General features: G+C 34.9%; 1 protein-coding gene across 6 annotated transcripts in view; it reads left to right on the forward strand.

The window, feature by feature from the left end:
- Window positions 1-26,127, forward strand: part of Brinp3 (BMP/retinoic acid inducible neural specific 3) — a 415,090-nt gene that overhangs the window by 268,659 nt on the left and 120,304 nt on the right. For all 6 annotated transcript variants that reach the window (XM_005348472.2, XM_005348473.2, XM_026779830.1 and 3 more), the window contains 2 exons: window positions 18,031-18,136; window positions 21,817-22,053. In XM_005348472.2, the coding sequence (XP_005348529.1) occupies window positions 18,031-18,136; window positions 21,817-22,053 (343 nt within the window). The remainder of the gene's footprint in view (window positions 1-18,030; window positions 18,137-21,816; window positions 22,054-26,127) is intronic.

The following is a 26,127-nucleotide window of genomic DNA, read 5'->3' on the forward strand; positions in this document are numbered from 1 at the left end:
CTAAGGAGGGCGGTGGGGCCTAAGTGGGGAGGGTTCTGCCCAAGAAGGCTGGGGGGCCAAGGAACCTCTGAGCTCCCCGTCCCAGGCTGGCGCCGCGGGGCCAGAAACTCACCCCAAAGCTAGGTCTCCTGGCGCCGAAGATCAGGCCTCTGTCGACAGTTTTTTTTTTTTAAAAATGAAAAGAAAAATAGAGATTTAAAAGAATAATTAAAATTAACATAATAAAAGAGAAACTGAAGTATTTTATAACTGCATCTTAAAAGACATATTATAAAGTTTGGTATCCAACCATATAAGAAGCTACATGTAAAACAGAAACTAGATTTGTTTTAAATTACGTTGTGTATTTGGATATCAGTGGATTTCTGTACCAGCAGCATATCGAAATCACCTACATTGCTCTTGGAAAGTAAAGTTACAATGTTCTAAAACATGGTGAAATGGTGTCTTTTTCTTTTATCAAAATAATATTATATACTTATTAATTTAAAGAGAATGTCATACAAAGTATCTTTTATTTTATTTTCCAACGTTTCCTCCCTACTTTGTGTCCTGCAGAACCCTTTCCATCTCTAATCTGGGTGCTTGAAAATTTTTTAATTGTTTTAAGAGAGTCTTTACTACAGCACATGTCCTATTCCTCTGAATCTTTATGGAAATGTTCTGTATAATCTTTCTAGAAGTTCCTAGAACATTAAGTGTAGGAATTATTTTGTAAAAGATAACTCAGGGCAAGCACCACACTGTCAATCCTCTCTACATTTTCTTCCCTCCCGACTTTCTACAATAATCTTTGTCTGTAAAAAGAAATGAAGCTACTTCGATAAGGGGAGAGTGAAACGAAATCTATTTTAAATAAAAAAAGTTGAGTATTTGAAATGGAGATTATATTATATACAATTCCTTTTTTCTCATTTAAATTACTTTAGTAGAACTCTTTAAGTTTTTTTATAAATTTTATATATGTTTTCAGTGCTTCAATAATGTATAAACAAATTTTATGATATTTTTGAAATTCTAGCATGTTATGCACTCAGATATATCAACTTTGATAGTTCCTGCAAATTTGATGGACTTATCATAAAATTAGTGTACAATTTTTAAAAGTATTATATGTTAAAGAGTCATATTGATCAAAATAATTTCTTCTGTGTATCTCTGATAGCTAGTAACTACATGGCATTGTAGCCAGAGTCTTCTTTAATGTGAATCTTGAACTTGAAGTAAATGATTCATTTTTCTAATAAAACCAAAACAAAACACCCTTATATAAAGCTTTATGATAAGTTATACATATATGCTTTATATATGTATACATATGGAGAGAAGTATTTTTCCAACAATACATATAAATTACATATATGTTTCACCCCCTGCAATAAAACCGTTATAACCTGTAACTCTAAATTGTTGCAGGTACTGTACTTAAAAAGCTGGTACTTGACAAACTTTGAAATTGAGATCAACATAATGGCTGCAGCGCAGTTCCCTTTCTTTTTCTGGAACTTAGAATTTTTCCTAACTGTTAATAAAGCATATTAACATTATTTATAGTTTGAAATTTATAGTTTTTTACATATTTGAATGTGATTTTTAATATATTTGTTATATTGATGGCTTCAAAAAAATTTACAGTGAAGTAGGAAAGATGACGAAATAACTTGAAGTACCAGTTTAGGCGTTTTCTTCCTAGAGGTTTTTTTCATTTTACTGTGTAGAATGAGGTGTTTAAGACAGAAGAAACCACTCAGTCACAAATTATCAAAGAGGATATTTTTGTTTCGTCACTGATTATGAATTAGTAAATAGTTTAGAAAAGTGGCATAAGGCCTAATAGATACAATAATTATATCTTTGAAACATAGGAAATTCATGTTTAGGAATATAAATAAACCAATAAAAGTTTCTATAACATTGATAATTGCCTCTAAAATATGTTAGAAGAAACAGCTTTGAAATGGTTGGAATTATACTTCAAAGCATGTCATTGAAAAAGCAGCTCTGGCCTTTCATTCACTTCACAGCATGGAAAATAGCCATATGCTCCATGTTCATCCAAAGCTTCCCTAGATACTCTACATTATCAAATTTCCATATGTCCAAATTTTCTCCTGTAATCTTGCATTGAAAATGAAAAATCAAAAACTTGAAATGAAAGACTAAGAATATTTATCTTCTTAATAATTCTGCTGCAATTTGGTGGATTTTTGTCTTTTGAAGCATTAAACATCTCCAGATGGCATAGTAAAGACCAGTGTGGATATTCAATTTCATAGACTTAGGCCTTTTCAAAGATGAGCTGTTCTGCTACATGATGCTTTGTTGTTATCACAATCAGAATGCTCCTATTTCTCAATAAAACTTCCCAGCAATCTGAGAAATACCACAGGAGTACAGATGTCCTCTTGGGATAAAGTTTCTAGATGAACTAACTAGTCCAGAAGATAACACGGAGAATATGACTACAGGGTGCGAGGCATTAGACATAAGAGAAAGATGTGTGAGAGTTCATGGTGGATTTACTACACTTTATTTCCTCCAAGAAATATATAAACTTACTTTGAAATGAATAATTCGTTATATAGCAGTTTCAATACTTTCATCAATGTTTAAAGTTAAAAATTATGTGAATAATAATTTTCAAGCAAAATTTATAAGAAAAATAAATGCAGTGAGGGTAGCATAAAAGATATGATCAAATATCATAAAGAATTGTGTCTAGTACTTTGATTCTGTATGTCCTGATATTGCAATAATGCATATACTGTCTATGTGATTCGTATGGTTCCTCTCTTCCTACATAATTTATTTATGTTCTTGTGAAGTCATCTTAATGCTACTCCTACTGATTATCAATAATGAAAGAATTAGAATTTTCACGTACTTTTTATGAGCAGAGCCAATTTTGTTCAAATAAAAAACAAATGAAAGAAATGTTCCGTAATGGCCATTTGCAACAAGAAATCCACTTCTGTCTTGCTAATGATGCTCAAGTCCAGAGCTTTGCTATGCTGTGCTCATCAGTTCTCTTGGGTCCTCATTTAATTGGGTGAAAAATGGATGGATATGACAGTCTCAGTATGAAAGTTCAGCCAGTCTATGCACAGGCATTATTTGTCCTATTACAAAGAGAAAAATGAAGTCAGAGCTAGGAATGTTTTGTTAAGGAATGTGTAATAAGGCTGGAACTTCAAAAAGCACAATCAATAAGAATAGCTTTAGTAAATATTTCAAAATTATATTAAATATGCAATTTCAAAGACATAATAGGAACTATTATGTTAATGCTGCTTTAAAAAGCAAAATGGAAGACATTTGAAAAATACATTAATACAATATTTCACTTCCTAAATCAAAGAAAAATTAAAAGTAAGAGTAATAATGAAGTGTTTTATTAAATTTGAGAGATGCACACAAATACTTTTTTTCTACTCAGGTACCTATCATTGGCGTCCTCACATGCTGCAACACTTGGGAGACTTTTGTTGGCACTCTGACAGTGACAGATTGGCCAGAGTACGCTTTGTGTGAGCTCCTAGCCACAACGGTTTGTCAGTGACCTTGATTCTGTTATCACTGTCCTCTAATTCAGTGATAGGAGTTTCATGCCAGCGCTTGACATTTACTCATGAGTATTTTTAGTTACTCTGTCAAAGAAGGCAGGATAGAGAATTGGGATTCTAATACAGAGCTTCAGCAGCATCAGCTTATTTTTCACTGCTAGGTTGAGGCTCTGTCTCCAGAAACCAGTATCCTGTGATAGACAATGGGGTTAAGGGGATAGTTCTCCACTGTAGACAATGGAGTCTTAAAATAAAATCAACAAACAATGCAGTTCTGTTTGGGTGCTACAACAGACTTGATTTTGATCTCATTGAGATGTGCTCTTTTGTAGATCAAAGTCTTGGTTAGCCTTGTTTCTTTTTCTTTTTTTTTTATAAATTTATTTATTTATTAAAGATTTCTGTCTCTTCCCCGCCACCCATTTCCCTCCGCCTCCCCCAATCCAGTCCCCCTCCCTCCTCAGCCCAAAGAGCAATCAGGGTTGCCTGCCCTGTGGGAAGTCCAAGGACCGCCCACCTCCGTCCAGGTCTAGAAATCCAAACTGCCTAGGCTCCCACAAAGCCAGTACGTGCAGTAGGATCAAAAACCCATTGTCATTGTTCTTGAGTTCTCAGTAGTCCTCATTGTCCGCTTTGTTCAGTGAGTCCGGTTTTATCCCAGGCTTTTTCAGACCCAGGCCATCTGGCTTGGTGAGTTCCCAATAGAACATCCCCATTGTCTCAGTGTGTGGGTGCACCCCTTGCGGTCCTGAGTTCCTTGCTCGTGCTCTCTCTCCTGCTCCTGATTTGGACCTTGAGATTTCTGTCCCGTGCTCCAATGTGGGTCTCTGTCTCTGTCTCCTTTCATAGCCTGATGAAGGTTAATATTCAGGAGGATGCCATTATGTTTTTCTTTGGGTTCTCCTTATTTAGCTTCTCTAAAAGGACCGAGAACTTGAAGGTTCAGGCCATTAAATGCATTTGGAAAAAGAGCTAGAAAACCCACCATGAACATCCTAAGAATGTTCTTTTCCAGACAGAAATCACTATTTTTAATCCTTCTTCCTGGAAGATTTAGCTATATTAAATTTAGTCTTTCAGATTGCATCAAATTTGGTATCTTCCTTTATATGGGAACACTAATTGTACGCTATTCTTCAAAATGGTTAAAAATTACTGTGAATTTCATAATGATGCTATATTTCTACTCAACTTTCATTTAGAAATACTATTTGCTTTTTAATTTAAACATTTGTATTCAGATTTAATATAATGAAACTTGAAATCTGGGGCCACTGAGAGGTTTCAGTGCATCAAGATACTTGTTGGCAAGACTAATGACCTTAGTTTTATCCTCAGAATTTATGCTGTGCAATAAGAAAGCTGGCTCCAGGTAGAGTTCTAACTTACACACACACACATGCACACACAAACATACACACATCTGTCAGGCACACAGAGAAAATTGAATGAATAAACATGCCTGAACAAACTTAAAATCTAATAGTTTATAATACAAAGAGCAAGAAAAAAACAAAACAAAACAATTAAAAAGACTTCCGATAATCTATTTTTTCATTTTATTTCATTTATAAAATACACACAATGAGTTATTGCCTTGTGATACTGGCTCAGTTTTCCTAGAAATTAATTTATTTCTTACAAGACAATAGGAATTGAAGCATTACAGTAACACTGCCAACTGTGGGGCCCGTAAAAATCTTACTATATCCAGGCAGCTTGTTCAGATATGCAGCACCTGGACAATCGTATATGCCCCATTGGAGGGAGAATTTATTTTTCTTTGTTGTTAATAATGAAGATATCAGATGATGCCTATACAACTAGAGTGTATAAAATCATACAGTATAACAATATTCTTTTTCGAGCTTCCATAATTAAGCACAAACATACACTTACGCATACTGTCAGTTATAGCAACAATCACAAACATAGCCTAAGCCTTTTTTTTTTTTTTTTTTTTTTTTTTTTGGTTTTTTGAGACAGGGTTTCTCTGGGGTTTTTTGGAGCCTGTCCTGGAACTAGCTCTTGTAGACCAGGCTGGCCTCGAACTCACTGAGATCTGCCTGCCTCTGCCTCCCGAGTGCTGGGATTAAAGGCGTGCGCCACCACTGCCCGACATTAGCCTAAGCCTTTTGAAAGTATATCCTAGGATTTAGTTATACAAGGAAGGAATTTTTTATTTGCTCTCCAGTGTCCTAAAATTCTGTCATTTAAGATCTGTATTATTTAAAATAAATAAAAAAAAAAAAAACAGCATCTAGGAGTGAGCCACAGGTTTGACTGCTCCATGGTCCAACAAGTGTTACGCACTTAAGATCCATGGAAACCATGGTCTAAGCACAAAGAGATCCTGTGTTTATTAGGCAACCTGGTCCTGACTTGATTGTATCTAGTTTACCTTATTACGCATCACATTAATAGACACTTCAAGATCCTCTAAACATTTCTTCTTTTCTAGCCTGCTGTGAAATTTTAGTTTTTAAATGTGCACCCAAAGAGTGCACTCAATTTTCCTCAATAGATTGGCATGAGGCTATTTGTCAGTGGGAAACCTCAATACTCCTTTGATAGAGGATAATTTGTAAGGTACATAAAAGTAGGCCAATCATTGTCCTGTGTGGGAACTCATGGAGCCAAGAACAAGAAGAAATCACTTGGAAGTAATTGTGCTTAGGGGTAAACTCTGCTGTGTTCCCAAAGAAATTGGTGCCCTAGCTTTTGTAATAATCTTCTCAAACATTAACTGTTTTTGTCACATAAACTTGCTTTACTCCACATTGTTTTTATTTCATTTAATAACCTAGGTTTATAGTCTCTGTTTTGTATATATTTAATGAATATTGTTGTTTTGTAGCATCCATTTGAGACAAGGTCACAGTAAGTAGCCTTGTCTGACCTCAAACATCCAATGTAGAACACCTAATTCTTCAACTCAAAGAGACTGTCTTTCCTTTGTCTCCTAAAGGCATGTATTAAGGATATGTCTCTCATCACACACACTTATCTATAATATTTTCTTTTTTTTTGTTTTTTTTTTTGTTTTTTTTTGTTTTTTTTTAAGATTTATTTATTATATATACAGTGCTTTGCCTGCATGGTCACCTTCACACCAAATGAGGGCGCTAGATCTCATTACAGGTGGTTGTGAGTCACCATGTGGTTGCTGGGAATTGAACTCAGGACCTCTAGAAGAGCAGCCAGTGCTCTTAACCACTGAGCCATCTCTCCAGCCCATCTATAATATTTTCTTAATCTCCTTTTTCAAGTATCCAAGCTCCTGACACACACACACACACACACACACACACACACACACACTCACACACACACACAAAGTATCAGAAGATCTTTCTAAACTGACTGTGGCTACAGAAATGGATGTCTCTTTTGAGATCTTTGAGATCATGAACTGCTCCTGTAGATGACAAGAGTGCAGTTCTGGGCATTCAAATAAGGGATACACAGAGTCACCTTTATCACCAGACCCAGGTGATAATCTAATGCTGTCCTGAGGACCACAGAGGCATCTGCACTCTCATGTATGCTAACTCAAACAGGTATACAATATGTACGTAACTTTAACAACACATAAAAGTAGAATAAAACAAAAATGATTCCCTATAAATTAATCAATTCATTATCCAAATATATATTAAATCCATTGGCATGATAGGGAATAGGATTTCAGTAAACAAGTCTTTGCAAGCATTTATTTTGCATAGAAATGTAATTTAATAACAGTATATACTAAAAATTAAACTTGTGTTTGATTGACAATTGTGTTTTTCATAAGAAAACATTAGTAATATGAACATTAATTATATACCATAACCTATTTTTGAACTTCTGTTAAATAAGTAGAACAGTTTAAAAAAAAACACTGACAATGTCAACTATATTCAAAATCATATTTATTCATTATGCATCTTACACTGAACATAATGCTCAGTATTATTTCATGTAGATATAAAAATGAACTTATTGGTTGTACTCATGCATATTATCTAGCAGTATATGACATATGAGTTTACACATTTCTAAAATAATATATTAAATTAAACTATTTTGAAAATTACACAATATCTTTGATCCCAAAGAAAGCTTAATCCGATGACAACATTTTCAAACACTTGTAATGATGATATCTGAAAATTCTCTTATTGGTTAAAATAAAGTAGTAGAAGTATTTCAGTGAGAGAGACACCTAGTTCTGTGCTGAGCAGTGGTGGAGCATGCCTTTAATCCGAGCACTCAGGAGCAAAAACACACAGATTTTGTGAGTTTGTGGCCAGTCTGGTCTACAAGAGCTAGTTCCAGGACAGCTAGAATTGTTACAAAGAGAAACTCTATCCCAAATCAACAAACAAACAAATAAATAGCCAGTTCTACACTGTCTGATGTTAAAGGTTTAGGTTTAATAAATGTTGAAATAGTAATAGATTTTTAAGCCAATAGTAATATTTCACATAAATCAGAAAAATCTTAAAACTATACCTTCAGTTGAATAAATAGTACAGTCATTTTTTTCCTTTGGTATCAACAGTTTTAAGTGTTTGTAAATCAGTTTGGGAATCTGATTAATGTGAACAATATATGATATGTAAATATCCTCTATTGGCAGCAGAAAAGTTTGATGATTTCAAATTCCCATATAACTTTAATATTTTGAGGGGTTTTTCATTGATTTTTATCTCCAGAACATTCTTTAAAAGTTTTGTACATTAAATATTGATTTGTAATAAAGTTTTTAATTTACTATTTCTTTGTAATAAGGAGTGAGGTAAAACAAAAATATTTATGGGCTGATTTACTCCATAGGTAATGAACTTTTACACTATTTCCTGCATAATTATTAGCAATAAAATAAGAGTTGAATACACCATAGATATATTTTTGTTTTGTAATTTTATGATTGTTGCTAATAACGTATAACTACATGAATTTAAAAAACATTAGATAAATGACTTATAGCACTTATGTTGGTAGTTTTGTAATAATAATATTTCTAGCCTTAAAATGTCTTAGGTTTATTTTCAGATGAGCTATTATTAGTTGGACTTACTTTTTCAAAAGATTTTTATTAACTTTATTATTATATGTTATTTTATTTATTTTTTATTATTTTATTTATTATTATGAAGTTGCAAACTTAATAAGTACCACTTGCATGAAAGAAAGAGACTCTTGAAGAGGTGATCACAGAGCTGGAGTTACAATTGGTTGTGTTCCAACATTGCTGTGTTCCATCATTGTTGTGTTCCAACATGCGAGTGATGTGAACTGAACACAGATCATCTGCAAAAGCAGTAACAATGCTAAATTGCTCAGCCATCTCTTCAGCCCTTGGATTACTTACCTATTTCATTATCTATTCATTGATGGACTTATTCATGAGAATTATTCATTTTATGTATATGGGTCTTTTGCCTGCATGTATTTACATCACATGTATGTCTGGTATCCTCTGAGATCAGAAGTGGGTCTGGATTTTTGTAGCTGGGGTGGCAAGTGACATTGTGCTGTCATGTGGGTCCTGGGAATTGAATCTAGTTCTGGAACAGCACTAAATGTTCTAAACCACTGATCCATGTCTCTAGTCTTGGTACATAGACTATTGACAGACAAATGGATAAATAGGCACAAAGAAATCCTTAACTGTGGCAGCAGATGTATATGACTCGGTACCTGTCCTGATATAATGAATTGAGAAAAAGTATTAGCTAATTTTATTAATAAAGATGATATTAATCTGTTAAGCCTGTTGTTATTATATAACATAACTACAGAATATATAGTTCAAATTATCACCATTTCAGGAACTGTTGTTTAAATCAGGATTTGCAAGTTTCAAAAGTTAGCAAGTCTCCGTACCTCTTTGCTGCTATTTCCACACACTCAAACTGTTATTCTGGTCTCTGACACTAAATTACTTTTGCCTAACTCTTTTGGTGGATAATAATGAAGCATGGTATTTTCTTATCTTTCCACTGTTTTTTATTCACCTAATTTTGATTTCACATAATCATAATAGACTTTTGGCACATTACATTTTTAAGACTCGGTCCTCCTTATTCTATGTCTTTGTCTTTACAATTCTGCAGCAGGAGTCAACCTTTCAATTCACTTCCACATTTCTTTTTTTTTTTATTGAAAAAAATTTCTGCCTCCTTTCAGCCTCCCATTTCCCTCCCCCTCCCCCCACTCCTCTCCCCCTCCCTCTCCTGTCCATAGAGCAGTCAGGGTTCCCTGCCCTGTGGAAAGTCCAAGGTCCTCCCCCCTCCGTCCATGTCTAGGAAGGTGAACATCCAAACTGGCTAGGCACAGAACATGAAGTAGGAACAAAACCCCATGCCATTGTCCTTGGCTTCTCATCAGCCCTCATTGTTCGCCATATTCAGAGAGTCCGGTTTTATCCCATGCTTTCTGGACTGAAGTCACAGTCCAGCTGGTCTTAGTGAGCTCCCAATAGATCAGCCCCACTGTCTCAGTGGGTGGGTGCACCTTTCATGGTCCTGACTTCCATGCTCATGTTCTCCCTCCTTCTGCTCCTCATTGGGACTTTGGGAGCTCAGTCCGATGCTCCAACTTCCACATTTCTAATGACTAATAACGACTGTGACTTTTTCCTTAGTTGCCCTGTGACCAGGCTCTGCATGCTGAGAATGCTCTTGTGTTCAATGTCCTTGCAATCCTTTTGTCACATTTACTTGCTTCACACTGGACACCTAGGCTTGTGTTTCCCTACTTTTAAAGACATTTTTGAGTGAAGATATCAGTAAAGAAATTAGTTTGCAGTATTACCAATGCTATAACTTTAATCTCTCTCTTTTTTAACCATTTATAAAGTACATACTAGCATCTCTTTATGATTCTATTTTTTTAGCTCATTGATAAAAAATAAACAATTTTATATATTGTCTAATTTATTTTTTTGAGAATGTCATGCATGAGAACTGTATTTACATCATTTTTAACTCTTACTCTACACCCAAATCCTCCAGTGTACCCCTGATACTCTTTCAGATTCTTAATCTCTTTAATTTCTTGACTTAAGCATAGCTCTTGCAAATTAGTTACTTTATTCTAACCAATTTTTAGTGTTTAATTTACATAAGCAGAGTTATATATAATTCCTTAAAAGTTATTTGGTACAACTAAATTTAACCATGAAATACAATTGTGTCTTTTCAATGAAAATGTTCTGGATGAGTTATCCTGTAAAGTTCAGGTCTATGATCTTGTTCATTTCACTAGATCTATGTGAAGAATTTAGGTAGGGCGACCCCTACTGAACGGCCCTCCACCTATTGGCATCTGGGCAGCACTAAGCAGAATCAGGATCTGAAAAACACAAAGCAAAACTAACAAACAAATAGGACATGAATTTTGAGGGAGATGTGATATAAGTTTCCTAGGAGGACTTGTAAAGAGTGGAGGTTTGATACTGTCAGAACACATTGAATACGTGGGTGAAAGTTTCAAAGCATAAACACAAATAAAGTGATAAGAAAATCAAAGATCTGCCAAAGATAGATGGCTGTGAATGTGTTGACGCTATGAGCAAACAATGGTTATGAACAGCAATTTCTTCTAGTTTCAACTATTTTCATGTGTAATAAAACTCTGACGGTAAACAAGCAAAAATGGGGAAAATATTAGCAGTTGTTCCTCTGGGCTAGTCATTTATCTAGTTGCTTCTATTTCCAACACAGACATTTATTACTGTTTTTATTGAAAATGCCAGGTTGAACAAATAATAATATTGCTACACTCTATGTCTGATAGTCATGTAACCAAGAAATAGTACATAGATGACAAGACACTGTCAGGAGAAAGAGACACAGTTTTGTGTGTTTTTTTTTTTCAGAACTTGAAAGAGATAAGAAATTCTTCCCTTTGACGATTGTGTAACATTCTAGAAACATTAACCGTTTCATAAGATAAATATTTAAAAAAATAATATGACAGAGCTGAGTTGAAATAAGTAATTTATTTAACCATACATGACATTAAATATTTGAGAAGCAATACTCAGCTTTGAAAAATTGATGTCCAAATAGTTTATATTATATTTAAAGATCCAAACACAAAAGATCTTACTGGATAAAGAGTGTGTGTAGGGACATGGTGTTGGGAAAATGGGACAGAACTTGATAATAGTACCCAAGACCCTATATTCACTACTGCAACATGTAAGAATTCATGAATAATTAGAAATTATACTCAGATAATAATCTTAAAAATCAATGAGGATACAAAGTGTGATACTTTAAAATCAATACATAATTAAATAAAATGTCTGATTGTACATTTATGTATTATTTTCAAAATAGCATTAATTTACTCTCTCTCTCTCTCTCTCTCTCTATATATATATATATATATATATATATATATATATATATATATATATATGGGTTTTTATTTGATCTTATTTATGCAAACTCCTCAATTGTATCATTAGCTGCTTCAGAAATGCAGACCTGTTACTTTTCTTTTTCTGGGTGTTATTCTTTTCTGACTTGTGTTATTTAACAAAGAATGTTTTTGTTGTTTAACCAACATTCAATATTTTGTGCAACTGGTCATTCTTATGTTATCATATCTGTATTGGTTCCAAGATAAGCACAAGCTGGTGTTATTAATATAGTTTCAGAGGTTTAGTCCATTATCACTATTCCAAAACACTGTAGAATATAGGAAGACTTGGTGCTGGAGTAGGAGCTGAGAATTCTACTTCTTGATCCACAGGCAACAGAAAATGAACTTAGACACTGCGTGTGGCTTGAGTATTTATAAGACCACAAGCCCACCCTCACAGTGACACACTTCATCCAAGGTCATAACTACTCCATCAAAGTGACACTACCTAATATCACCATTCCCTATGAACTTATAAGGCCAATTACATCCAAACAGTCACAATAAACATATTGTGTTCATTTATAAGTAACTATATTAACACTAAAACAATGCTATACAAAAGAGCATTATGTTTCAGCTTTAGAAGCCATGATTGTGGATATGTATCCATACACATGTGTTCATTCCCAAATATATAACCACAACCATTCAGTCTATAAAATGTTAGTGTTATTTACATGTACTCAGGGTTAGTAACTTGGTATTCAATAACCTAGGGTATTTACCTTTGGGATATATATATATATATATATATATATATATATATATACTGTCTTTTGTTCAGTATTTTTTTTGGACTATCATGTTACTGAGACTTCATGAGTATAGTTTCACTGACATTTCTAGGAGACAATCTCACAACATGTATCTTTTTCATCTTATTTTAAAACATTTTCATCTCCCCTTACTTAATGATATAAGAGACTTAGGATTAGGAGTGTCACAACAGATATTTGTGTTGAGACTTGACACTACCAGTTTTCTTGATCTCTGAATTTTTATGGGCAATGTTTTCTGTATTGGTTTCTATTTGTTACAAAGAGACTGAAGTATGAAAGCCACACTATCTGTGACTGCAAGGGCAAATATTTAGAATGTAGCTAGGAATTATCCTGGTTTGGAAAACTGGGAGTGTAGGTTCCCCTCCAACTTCCTTGACCTCATTAAGTAGGCCCATATAGTTTTTGTCAAAAGGAAAATTCTTGAGGTTATTAAGTATAATTAGACTGCTATCAGTTTCTGGCAAGGTATGCATGTCAGTACTGTGTCCTTTGGTATATAATGCTATCATGTATCCAAGTTTTAGTTCATAACAATCAAAGATTAGAAACAATTTTCACTGATTCTTTTCCTTGGAAGCTTGCATAGATTCCACTGTTATCATAAATGCTATTTGTCAAGTAGGAGACTCTCAGGTCAGATAGAGCTTAAGTTCTCAAGATTGCAAGTTCAAAGTCATAATGCCTTAAGCCATAAGTATTCACTCCAAGTTCTAGGTGGGAACCAAGGTCAATGTTCAAAACTTACATTATTTTGGTGAGTCTCTTGAAAAACACTAAACAATTCAGAAAGGGATTTCTCAAAACTTTTGTTGGGCTTTATATTAGATAGTCTATAACTATTTGGGGAAATGCTGTTTGTTCAGATAAGATATTTTCTTAAACTACATATGTATTATTAGTTAGTTAATTATATTATACTGCATGGTTTTTAATAGCAATGATAGTTCATTTCCAGTTAATTAATTGCACACATTTCAATTAATCTAGGCAAACACAAGTCTGTATTATTTTTCCCTGCAATTACAATATTTCTTTGATTTAGAAATAGATTTGAACTCTGTAAAATTCTAGAACTCTAGAAACTGAAACATCAGAGAAGGAGTTGAAAGGAAAAATCAGAAACTACCTGTATGATTTTTTGAAAGTTTGCTCTGTTTTCATGGCCTCAACAGAAAATAATATGATAATGTAAGGAAACTCCACAAAAACACTCAGGGACTGTATCAAATACACACTTATCATATTCACACAGCAAGTTCTGCACAGGGAAAATTTTGATCAGGTTCAGTTGTACGTCTCACAGCTAGTGAAGCTCCATCTACCGTGCTACCTATGGCATAGCCTCACAACTTACCATCCCTAGTCCACTGAACACAAGGCAGGTTGATGTACTGCTGCTCTAACAGTCCCATCCATGCATAATATATTTCTTATAATAATTATTATTATTACAAATAATAAGAATAATAATTCCTTATAATAGAAATTCACATTAGACTTCCATATTTCGACTGATTATCAAAAAATTCAGATGATCATGTTACATATTCTGTCTTTGGTGGGGCAGGGGATTATGTGGAACATTTGTTTAATAATTTGAAGTTTCAGTTTTATTTATATCCATTTTGTTATTATATTAAAATTAAAATATGCATGAGCACTAATCCTAATTCTAAACTCTTGGAGACATATAAAATTTGTCCATCAGTATAATATAATTTAAAATTGTTTCTTTTTATTTTTTGAACTTTCTATTCATTTTACAAACCAACCACAATTCACCCTTCTCTCCTGCTCCCCACCCAACTTATCCCCTCATACCCTCATAAGAAAGGGTAAGGCCTCCCATGGAGAGTCAACAAAGCCGGGCACATCAATTTGAGTGAGGACAAATGCCCTCTGTTATCGGTTCTACCAACAAAGTTGCTAGTATTACGGCAGAATGCTTAGCCACTACAGGCGCTGGTAGTTCTGAGATCAATGGCCCATGGCCGCACATGCACCATTAAGCCTTTAGGCAACTTAGCACCGAGGGTACTCAAGTCCTATGTGATCTCAGTGGAGCCTGGTCATGTGATCTCTGAGTGAAACTTCTAAGTAATCCCCTGTGCACATGTGCTAGATAATCTTTAAAAACCTGGACATGCCTGTTCCACACTCTCTTCCTGTACCACCTTTCAGCCAGGCCTGAGTACTCCCTTCTTAATCCTGCCTTCTCTGTTAATAAACTCTAAGTGTGAGATTTTTTTTCCAGGTTTTTTTTAAATTGAGAAAAGGAAAAAAAAAAAACAAGTTTCCGCCTCCTCCCAGCCTCCCATTTCCCTCCCCCTCCTCCCACCCTTCTCCCCCTCCCTCTCCATTCCAAAGAGCAGCCAGGGTGTCCTGCCCTGTGGCAAGTCCCAGGTCCTCCCCCCTCCATCCATATCCTGGAAGGCGAACATCCAAACTGGCCAGGCGCCCACTAAGCCAGAAAACTAAAAATGTCTAAATGTGAGATTTTTGTATGTATTGTGATTCATCCTCACTCTCAGTAATTTCACTATCCTCCCTGCATCAAGGCTGAAAAGGCATCTCCGGAGGGAACGGGTTCTAAAAAGTCAGCTCATAAACCTGGGATAGATCCTGTTCCCACTGCCAGGCACCCCACAAACCTATGCAAACCATACAGCTTTCACTCACAGCTCAGAGAGTTGATTTCAGTCCCATCCAAACTCAACAACTGTTGGTCTAGAGTTGGTTATCTGCCGCAAGCTCAAGCAACTGTCTCTGTTTCTCAATTGTGACCTTGAAACCCCTTGTTCATATAACCACACTCCCTCTCATTGACTGGCTTCTAGGAGCCCTGCCTAGGAAAATTGATGAAACTAGAAAAAAAACATCCTGAGTGAGGTAACCTCAAACCATAAAGACACACATGGTATGTACTCACTCATAAGTGGATGCTAGATTTAAAGCAAAGATAAAATGTACAGCCCCAGAGAATCTACCTGACTAGGAGGGCACTAAGAGGGACCCATGGAACACCCTGAGAAGAGAAATAGAGATTTCCTGGGTAAACTGGGGGTTGGGAGTATTAGAGGAGAAGGGATGGGTGCTGAGAATACAAAGGAACCAGCATTGTTGAGTTGGGGGAGGGAGAAAAGAAAAGCAATAAACGAGATGTATTGACAGAGGGAGTCATTTTGGGGTTAGGGAGAAACCTGTTGCTAGTGAAATTCCCAGGAATCCACAGTATGACCTCAGCTATGTGGAGAGGATCCCTGAACTAGCATTCTCTAATAAGATGGATGTCTACCCTAACAGATGTCATTAGAATATACATCCAGTAACTGATGGAAGCAGAGGCAGAGATCCACAGTCAATATGAATTTTGTATATAGAATGTATTAGAAATTAGTATTAACAATGAATTATATTTTGTTAATGATAAAGTTATACACATAACAGTAGATTTTTATTAATGTGTGTCCACAATATGAAATTCCACAATTCTAATCTAAACTATAGTTTAAGAGCAAAGAAATTTTTTTTTATTGAGAAAAAAAAATTTTCCGCCTCCTCCCAGCCTCCCACTCCTCCCGCTCTCCCCCCACTCCTCTCCCCCTCCCTTTCAAGTCTGAAGAGCAGTCAGGGTTCCCTGCCCTGTGGAAAGTCCAAAGTCCTGCCCCCTCCATCCTGGTCTAGGAAGGTGAACATCCAAACTGGCTAGGCCCCCACAAAGCCAGAACAAGAAGTAGGATCAAAACCCAGTGCCATTGTCCTTGGCTTCTCAGCAGCCCTCATTGTCTGCCATATTCAGAGAGTCTGGGTTTATCCCCTGCTTTTTCAGTCACAATCCAGCTGGCCTTGGTGAGCTCCCAATAGATCAGCTCCACTGTCACAGTGGGTGGGTGCACCCCTCTTGGTCCTGACTTCCTTGCTCATCTTCTCCCTCCTTCTGTTCCTCATTGGGACTTTGGGAGCTCAGTCCAGTGTTCCAGTGTGGGTCTCTGTCTCTATCTCCATCCATCGCCAGATGAAGGTTCTATGGTGATATGCAAAATATTCATCAGTATGGCTATATGATAGGATCTTTTCAGGTTCCCTATCCTCAGCTGCCCCAGGAACTAACTGGGGACCTCGCCTTGGGCACGTGGAAGCCCCTCTAGGTCCAAGTCTCTTCCCAACCCTAAGATGGCTCCCTTAATTAAGATATGTGCTTCCCTGCTCCCCTATCCAACCTTCCTGTATCCCAATCATCCCGTTGCCCCAAGTTCTCCCCATCCTACCCTTCTCACTTAAGGGTGGGGTGGGAGGGGGGTAAGGGGAGATGGGGAGAAAAAAGAGCAAAGAAATTTTATTTTTAAATTTTAAAGAATTTGAATTTTATTTTCAGTATGTCTTTTATTTATCTATTTATTTGCACTCTGGCTGCAGCCTCCCACACTATCAACCCCTATCACTTCATCTCCCCCATTCCACCACCCACACCCAAATCCCCTCATCTTTTGTCTCCATCCACTAAAGAACTCACTCAAAAGTGGATCTTAGGTATTAAATAAAGCATAGTTAGGCTACAATCCACAGATCCAGAGGGAGTAAGTAACAAAGAGAGTTCATGGCGGTACACCAAGGCCTTCTTAGTGTGACTGTATGCATGAGGTTAATATTAAGCATTAAAAAAAGAAATTTGCCAAATAGAGAAAGGAGAACTTTTCAAAAACTTGGGTGGAAGAAGGCCTGCAAACAGTAAAGTCTTAAAATTAAGATGATGACCGAACAGGGACACATCATGCCTGCTGTGCAGATGGAAGGTAAACAGTTTGGAAGTTGCTGCACTCATAAAAGTGTCTATATTTGCATTTCATGTAATAAAACTGATGGTCAGTTTTAGAGAGTGGCTTGGGAAGTGACTGATTTACAAATGGAAACACAAGTAATTATTATATAAGCAAATGTTTTTCTATCAGCTTTAAGGAGTATGTCCCTGTTACTTCTTTGGAAACAGAGTGATTATATGTTAGTTTCATTTTTTCTATAAATGATCTTTATATGTATTAGAATTATGCCTGACTCCAAAGACGAAAATCAGCTGGAGACATGATTCTTTCTCATCTTTGTGCTTTGACGTACCTCTTGATGCTATCTTTTACATCTCAGAATTGTCAGTGATGTTTACCAGCAAACACTTAATATTGTAGTGGGAGACAAGCATACTCAACAGAACGAACATTGTGAAAGTCTGATTTATATAATAAAGTTGATGTTTTGTTTATCAGGTGACAGAAACCCGGACGGGTCCTCTTGGCTGCAGTAACTATGACAACCTAGATTCTGTCAGCTCTGTTCTGGTTCAGAGTCCTGAGAATAAAATTCAGTTGCAAGGTATGTACGTAAAATTTTAATAATTATTTATGAGCCTAGATGATATACTATCCAGTTTTCATCCCTTTTATATTTTTGAAAAATAAGTCATTTGCCACTGGTCAGATGGTCCAAAGGCACTTGGTGCTTTTATAGAGAACTTGAGCTGAGTTTCTATATGCTTATCACTTTGTGTAACTATTGATCCAGAGTCTCTGAAACTCTGTGCTTCTTGGCACCTGACCTCTTGTGCACATAATTGTATGCAGATATGCATATTTGTATGTGATTAAAAATAATAATAAATCCTAAAGAAGAAAAACATTGTGTAAATGTACTAGGTATTTAAATTATTGACAAATTCAATGCATCAATTTTAAAATATCTAAATGGTCTAGAAAAAAAATGAAGAAATTATTAGTATACTTTTCTTCACAAATTAAGTAATACTAATAATAATTAAATCTTACATTGAGAGTAATGTGGTAATGTGTGTATGGGGGGGGGTGGGTGATGATTTTTTTTTTCTCTTACACAATTCATTAAATAGGTAGTTTAGTAGCTGGATACAAACAGATGTTTGTACTGTTTATAGGTATAAGGGCAAGAGTATTTTTGGTTTGCATTATGTTTCTAAGCAATTCAAATTGATTGTTTTTTGTCATCGGAATTCTGATAAGTCATTTGAAAAAGCAGGTACAGATTTAGTTTTTCTGCGAATGCTATCTTATACACTTTTACTCTTGTTGAAGAGAAGTTACTTCCAAAGTGAATTCTTTTCAACAACAAAACCACAACAAAAGCATCGATATTAATTAAAAAAAAAAAAAAACTGTTAAGGAATAACAACAGCAAAAAAAGAAAAACCTTCAGAATGAAACTTAACATTAACATGATTTACATGTATTTGTAAAAAAATACTGATTATTATCCATAGTCACAGTAAATTTACTTCAAATATTTTAAATATTTACTGTCAGCAATATCACATATTAGGGCTGAAGAATGAGAAGCACTTGCTACACTTCCAGAGCACCCAGGTACAGTTCCCAGCACCTACAATTGGCAGTTTACGGTTGATACTTATGTACACACACATGCACACATACAGATATGGCATATAAAATAGAGCATCAGGGTTGTTATTTAATATGTAAGTGCCACATATCAAATAAATGAGTCTAAATGAATAGATAAAAATAATCAAAAGAAAATTAAGGTTAGAAAATTAAATTTATGTAAAAATATCTAAATAAAACATAAAAGAAACTCAATAAGGAGTTTATAATTGTTTTGAAGATCATTCATAATATTTATAATAAATGTAACTTTCCCAAATTACTCATGAGTCGTTTTTAAAGGAGATTATACTGCAAAGATTTCTAGTTTAAATATTTTCATTCTAAAGTTATTATATTATGTAATTATGTATTATGTAATATAACATATAATTAAAGTCATAATATGTCGCAAGGAGGGCCTGCTTATTCATCCTGCCTATCTAGAACTGAAATAATCACACAGAAACTGTATTAACTAAATCACTTCTTGGCACGTTAGCTCTAGCTTCTTATTGGCTAGCTCTTATATTAATTTAAGCCATTTCTGTTCCTCTTTATATAACCGTGAGTTCATGGCCTACCAGCAAAGTTTCAGCACGCCTACTTCTGGCTGCGGCTCCTTGGCATCCCATGATTCTGTTCTTTCTCCCAGCATTCAGTTCAGTTCTCCCAGCCTACCTAAGTTCTGCTCTGTCAACAGGCCAAGGCAGTTTCTTTAATCATTAATGGTAATCACAGAGAGGACTCCCACATCAATAATATATTACAAAGTGCACTTTAAATTTCTTGATAAAATTTACATTTTCAGGTAGTTTTGGTAATGAAGCTTGAATATAATTAATAATATGCAGTAATAGAATAAAATATTCAGGGATCATAAAATAGGATTTTGAGTTCAGGGACAAATTTTTGTATACATATATACTTGATCTGCACTTGAACTCTTCAGCTCTTTTGCAGGCAGGACCCAATGCTTATTTTTTTTTATGTTCATGTTTTAGTTTCTTCATATTTTTAAATGTCATTACCTTACCATATTCACATTTTTCTGCTTCACTCTTTCCCATCACTCCCTTTGAAACATACTGACCTTTTCATTAGTTATTATTTTTATTTATTTGTATAAGTGCGTAACTCTATAAATACAACCTGCTGGGTTAATACAATGTTACCTATATGTATACATGTTTAGGGATGACTGCTTGGGCCTATATATCTAGCAATTGATGGTTTCTGCTGAAGATTTATTCTTTCTCTTTCAATAGCCACAGATTTTAACTCTTCTCATCCAGGGGACTTTTGAGTTTTTCTCCTTCCATGTTGGCATTCCAATGTTACACTATTCAGGTTTTGTTTAGGCAACTTTATTGTTGAGATTTTATTTGTTCAGGTTTCCTGTCATAAACAGGAAACTCTATCAGCAGACTTCCTGATCCTCTGGCTCTTGTAATTTCCCATATCAAGGTTGAACAAGGCAAGCCAGTAGGAGGGGAAAGGAAAATCATGCAAGAGGCAGAGACAATCACTCCCCACACTGTTAAAGTTACACATGAAAACTAAGCCACACAAACTACATGAAGAGAACCTCATTCAAACATATCCAAGGTCCGTGTTTGTCACTTCAGTCTCTGCGACCCTATAAACCTTATATTCTGTAAGCAATAGTCTCTTGGTGCCCTTGACCCTTCTGGATCCTACAAGCAGTTCTCCCTCTCTTCTGCAGGGTTCCCCTGACTCCACCTAGTGTTTGAGGTAGTGCTTGCTTGCTATGTGTATCTGCATCTGCTCCCATTTGGTGTTGCTACTGATGCCTCTCTGATGACAACTGACCTAGGCACCTTTGTTATGTATTTAAAAATGTTGGATATAAAACTATGTTTTTCACAAAATATATTAAATGAAAAATTATTAAATTATTAAATTTAAATATTATTTAAAAATAATATTAACATTTATTAAATTTCAAATATTTCTTTGTTAAAGTCTATGTCAAATAGCACTTCCCTAAATAACTAGTGACTACCAAGCTGGCATCTAAGAGAATAATGGACTATATCAGTAGGGATGGCTTACACAAGCAAAGAAATGGACTGTGAATTAACTACATCAGCCCATCTGATTCTTTCTATGTAGTTTTGTGCTTGCTCCTAAACAATAGAATCATATTGGGTAGGCATTCTTGGTGTACTATGTTGTGATCTGCCCTATCAACCTTGCTAAACTCGTATAAAACAGGCATTATTATAGTACCCATTTGTGCAGAGTGGTAGTATAAAAATGAAATGGAAGACTTGAAATCAAGAGGCAGGCAGAAAACAGTGAGCTGTGTCTTCAAATATGTAGGCTTAGTGTAAGTTTTGTAAATCATAATTAAATGCTCTAATTAATTACATCAAAGACCCACAGTATTGTTATAAAAAGTATAAAATACCAATGATTCCTATAAATTCTGTAATTCTGTATTCATGTAGTCTTAGTGTATTGAAATTATACAAACAGATGATTTTCCTAATGATAGTTTTTAATAGCGATAAACTTGTGTTTTAAATGACTAGCATTTACTTTCTGTAGTCGGTGTTGTAAACAAGTGCTTGCTGCACTGTGGTGCTTCAAACTTGATCACTTCATTTGTCTTTCAAGGGCTTCAAGTTCTCCTTCCCGACTATCTTCAGGAGCGTTTTGTGCAGGCAGCATTGAGCTACATTGCCTGTAATTCAGAGGGGGAGTTTATCTGCAAGGATAATGACTGCTGGTGCCACTGTGGTCCAAAGTTTCCAGAATGCAACTGCCCCTCCATGGACATCCAAGCCATGGAAGAGAGTCTTCTTCGGATAACGGAAACATGGAAAGCCTACAACAGTGACTTTGAAGATTCAGGTAAGACAAAGATTTTACTTAAATAATCTCAGTATTGTTGAGTTGGAAAGGTTTTTGTTTTTCTTAATCTTTAAAGTAGATATTTATGTTGATCTTGTTATTGCTCACTTAGTGTTTGATAAGGGTACTGGTGTTTTGTGTGTTGCTTATGTGATGTCGTTGGAGTGCAGCCTACTCTTTGGTTGAAGCATTAGTCAGTTATTAAGAAAAGGTTATTGTCTTAATTTGCATTTCTCTGATAAATTTATCAGAGAATTTATCAAAACAACTCTGAGATTCCATCTTACACCCATCAGAAGAGCCAAGATCAAAAATACCAATGAAAGCTTATTCCACAGAGAATGTGGGGTAAGATGAACCCTCTCCATTACTGGAAGGAGTGCAAACTTCCAGAGCTGCTTTGGAAATACTGTAAGGGAATTTCTCAGAAAATAGGAAACAATCTACCTCAAGATCTAGCAATATCACTTTTGAGTATTTACCCAAAGAAAATTCATTCATAGCACATGACATGTGGTCAGCAATGTTCACAGCAACATTATTTTTAGTAGCCAGAACCTGAAAACAAACTAGATTCCTCATACTGAAGAATGGATAAATAAAATGTGATACATTTACACCATGGAGTATTACTCACTGGTAAAATAATAGTAAAAGCATCTTCAAATTTGCAGGCAATTGGATGGGTTTAGAAAAAAACATCACTCAAGAGTGATGTAACACAGATCCAGAAAGACAAATCTTATCTACACTCCCTCATAAGAGCCCTGTCTCGAAAAACCAAAAAAAAAAAAAAAAAAAAAAAAAAAAAACAAAGAAAAAAGACAACCCCAGAGAACCTAGACAACAAAGAGTCCCCTAAGAGACATACATGGATCTAAATAGTAAGGAGAAAAAGACAAGATTTCCCGAGTAAATTGGGAGTGTGGGGGTCATGGGTGTTGGGGGAAAAGTCTCTTTTTATACATGCGAGTAGGTAGAAAGAAAGAGGAGAGAAAGAGTGGGGAGAGAAGAAAAAATGTATAGTGCAATAATAATAAAAAATGTATTGTCATTTCAAACATCAAATTATCATATGATGCTTTTTATGTTTCTCTGCAAATCTCTGGAAGCTCTTGGGTTTCAATTGTCAGTAAAATATTTCCAGCATGTTTTGTGGGACTTCAAATTCACATGACTGTCATGTCTATGCACTTTAATTGACCACCTGTTTTAATCATATTTAAAACCATTTTATGTTAATCGTTGAATCATTTTTTTATTATTATTGAATATTTTGGAAGGCCTGTAATAGTATTTTCAAACAGCTTCTTAGTAACTACATAGCCCATAATTATGTAAATCAGCTTTATAAATATACATTTTATAATTGCCAAAATTACACCATGCAAAATTAAGATATTTCTCAAAGTAAAGCATTATATAAAATACCATGTATGATAATGTATACTAAAGCAAGCCATACAAAAATCTAATGACTAGTGAATGGTATAATTCAGTTAAAATATATTATGCATAACTAACAAACAAGCAAAGTCAAGCATGACATTACACACAAACACATAGTATTGGAGAGAGTCAATACATTTAAGTTTATTTTTTATCACAATAAAGAATTATGGTGAAGCAGACACTGCACATTGAATTCAAAGTGATAGTTTACTGTGATAAAGCTTCAGTTAATCACAAAAATGTATTTGAGAATTATTGTAGTTTTGACTATAGTAATAACATTATGTTGTGTAATTGAAAATTACTGGAGAAAACTCCTAATTTTATGATATAAAAATGTTTAAATTGCTCTGAGGGTTCATGGATGTGTTAGTTTGATTTAGTTACTATATAGTAGTTCTGTTTATCTTAACCCTAAATTATATATCATAATTATAATTTGTCAACTTATAGTGAAATGTAATATAAAAAGCAACAAAGACATGTTAGAAGACTTGACAACAACAAAGGCAAGGATAGAAAATGTTAGAGAACATGATGAATGAACACTCTGATTTTCTGCAAGTGTGTTTCCTTGGGGCATATTTATCAACTCTTGGCAGATTTCAAACCAGAGAGTCCTTCCTTGCCCTGGAAAATGTTTCTACTCCTGAGAAAATAACCTGAATAAATGTTATGGTCCAGTTAGGTTACTGTGATTGTATTGAGAATGCAAAGCAGGAAGTAAGTATTTATATTATTTTCCTATGTTGAATCCAGATATAAAAGTTGGTGGTTAGATAGTCAAATTAATAAAGTCCAGATTATTTAAATTAAATCTTATGCAATGGGATTCTGATATAACAAATAGAGGATTTGAAATTAAATATGGTATAGGGTGCGCTCTCAGAAGGAGAAGTATGAATCAAAGCATGTTTACAACTTTGAGTCTGAATTTAGGGATTTTGAAATAATTCAGTATTATAGTGGTTATTGAAAATAGAGGATGTTAAGTAATGAAATGGTGGCTTATTGATGATAAAAATAGTTTCTAAAACTTGTTTGACAGATATAAAATTTTACTTGTACTTTCTTGACTGAACAAAATGCACAGCATTAAGAGATGACAACCCATAGATGCCAATTAGCTTCACATAAACACTCACAGAAACACATACACACATGAGAGAGAGAGAGAGAAGACAGAGAGAGTAAGAGAGAGACAGAGAGACAGAGGGAGACACACAGAGTGTGTATTTCTAAGCTCTCGATTCTGTTCAACAGGGCCATTTTTTCTATTTGTTAATTCTGTATTTTATTGCTTATTTCAGATTTCCAGTACCTTTGTACGTCCCATAGTAGTATGCTTCTTTCTCTTTACTCAGGTTTCTGTAGTTATTTGTCATGAATGTGTGTGCATGTGTATGTTCTATATATGGCAGACAACTTTAGCCACAAAATCTTAAAAATATGACTGTCTAAACCAGACCTACACAATGACAATACCTTTTGACCTTCCAGCAATCTCATAAGGTCCCATTCATAGATGACAAGCTTTAAGCAATTAATGGTTACTGAGAGAATAGTCGCCTCCAAGAAAAGGCTGCTGATTTGTTATCAAAGCCCAAGAAGTCAGCACTCCAGCATACATTCAGGTTGAAAACACTCAATTCACCCAGCAAACTGGAAAGCCACACAAGGAAAGCAAGATGGCAGTTGCTTCAAAACTTAAAAGTAGATTTTCCTTATAGTTGGACATATGTTTATATATACATATATATTATATATATTATATTTATAAACATATTATATATAAGTTTATATATATTCTCGATGGGTGCATACATATTGTGTGTTTGTGCATTCAATAATAGTAATTAAAGAAGAATATGTCTTGAATTTGAGAAAGAGTGGTCAGGCACAGGGGTAGTTGGAAGGAGAGTATGGACTGGAAATTGCATAAATACAGTGCACATTTATCATCATATCAAAAATATGTAAATAGATGAATAAATAAATAAATGATATGGCCACTGCAAAACTGCAATAGTCTGATGTGTTCTTTTCTAGTTCTGTGTGTCCTGTTTTTTTCTTACTTTATTATTCTTTATAAGTGTTGTAGTGTCTTGTTATTTGCAACTAATTTAGTGGATATTCAAAATTTTTAAAAGACATGAGTCTGAAAACTCAGTATTACTCATGTTTTGAATGCTTAAAGTACTATAAGAGTACAAAAATATTAGAAAATAAGCCGGGCGGTGGTGGCGCACGCCTTTAATCCCAGCACTCGGGAGGCAGAGGCAGGCGGATCTCTGTGAGTTCGAGAACAGCCTGGTCTACAGAACTAGTTCCAGGACAGGCTCCAAAGCCACAGAGAAACCCTGTCTCGAACCCCCCCCCCAAAAAAAATTAGAAAATGACATAGGAGGTATGATTTAAATAGAAAAATATTTTAACACCACCCCTAAAGCAAGAAAATTAAAAACAAATATCCATAAATATGGTAAAAGCAAAACAAGCAATATTTATAGTTTAAATGAAGGAATTAACATTAGAGATAGACCCTAAAGAAATGAAGAAAATATTAGACAATTATATGGGAAAGAGATAATATTCGGATTTAAGGAATTTTAAAAGCTCAAA

The sequence above is a fragment of the Microtus ochrogaster genome, chromosome 6 (assembly GCF_000317375.1).
Source record: "Microtus ochrogaster isolate Prairie Vole_2 chromosome 6, MicOch1.0, whole genome shotgun sequence".
In the NCBI taxonomy this organism is placed as follows: Eukaryota; Metazoa; Chordata; class Mammalia; order Rodentia; family Cricetidae; genus Microtus; species Microtus ochrogaster.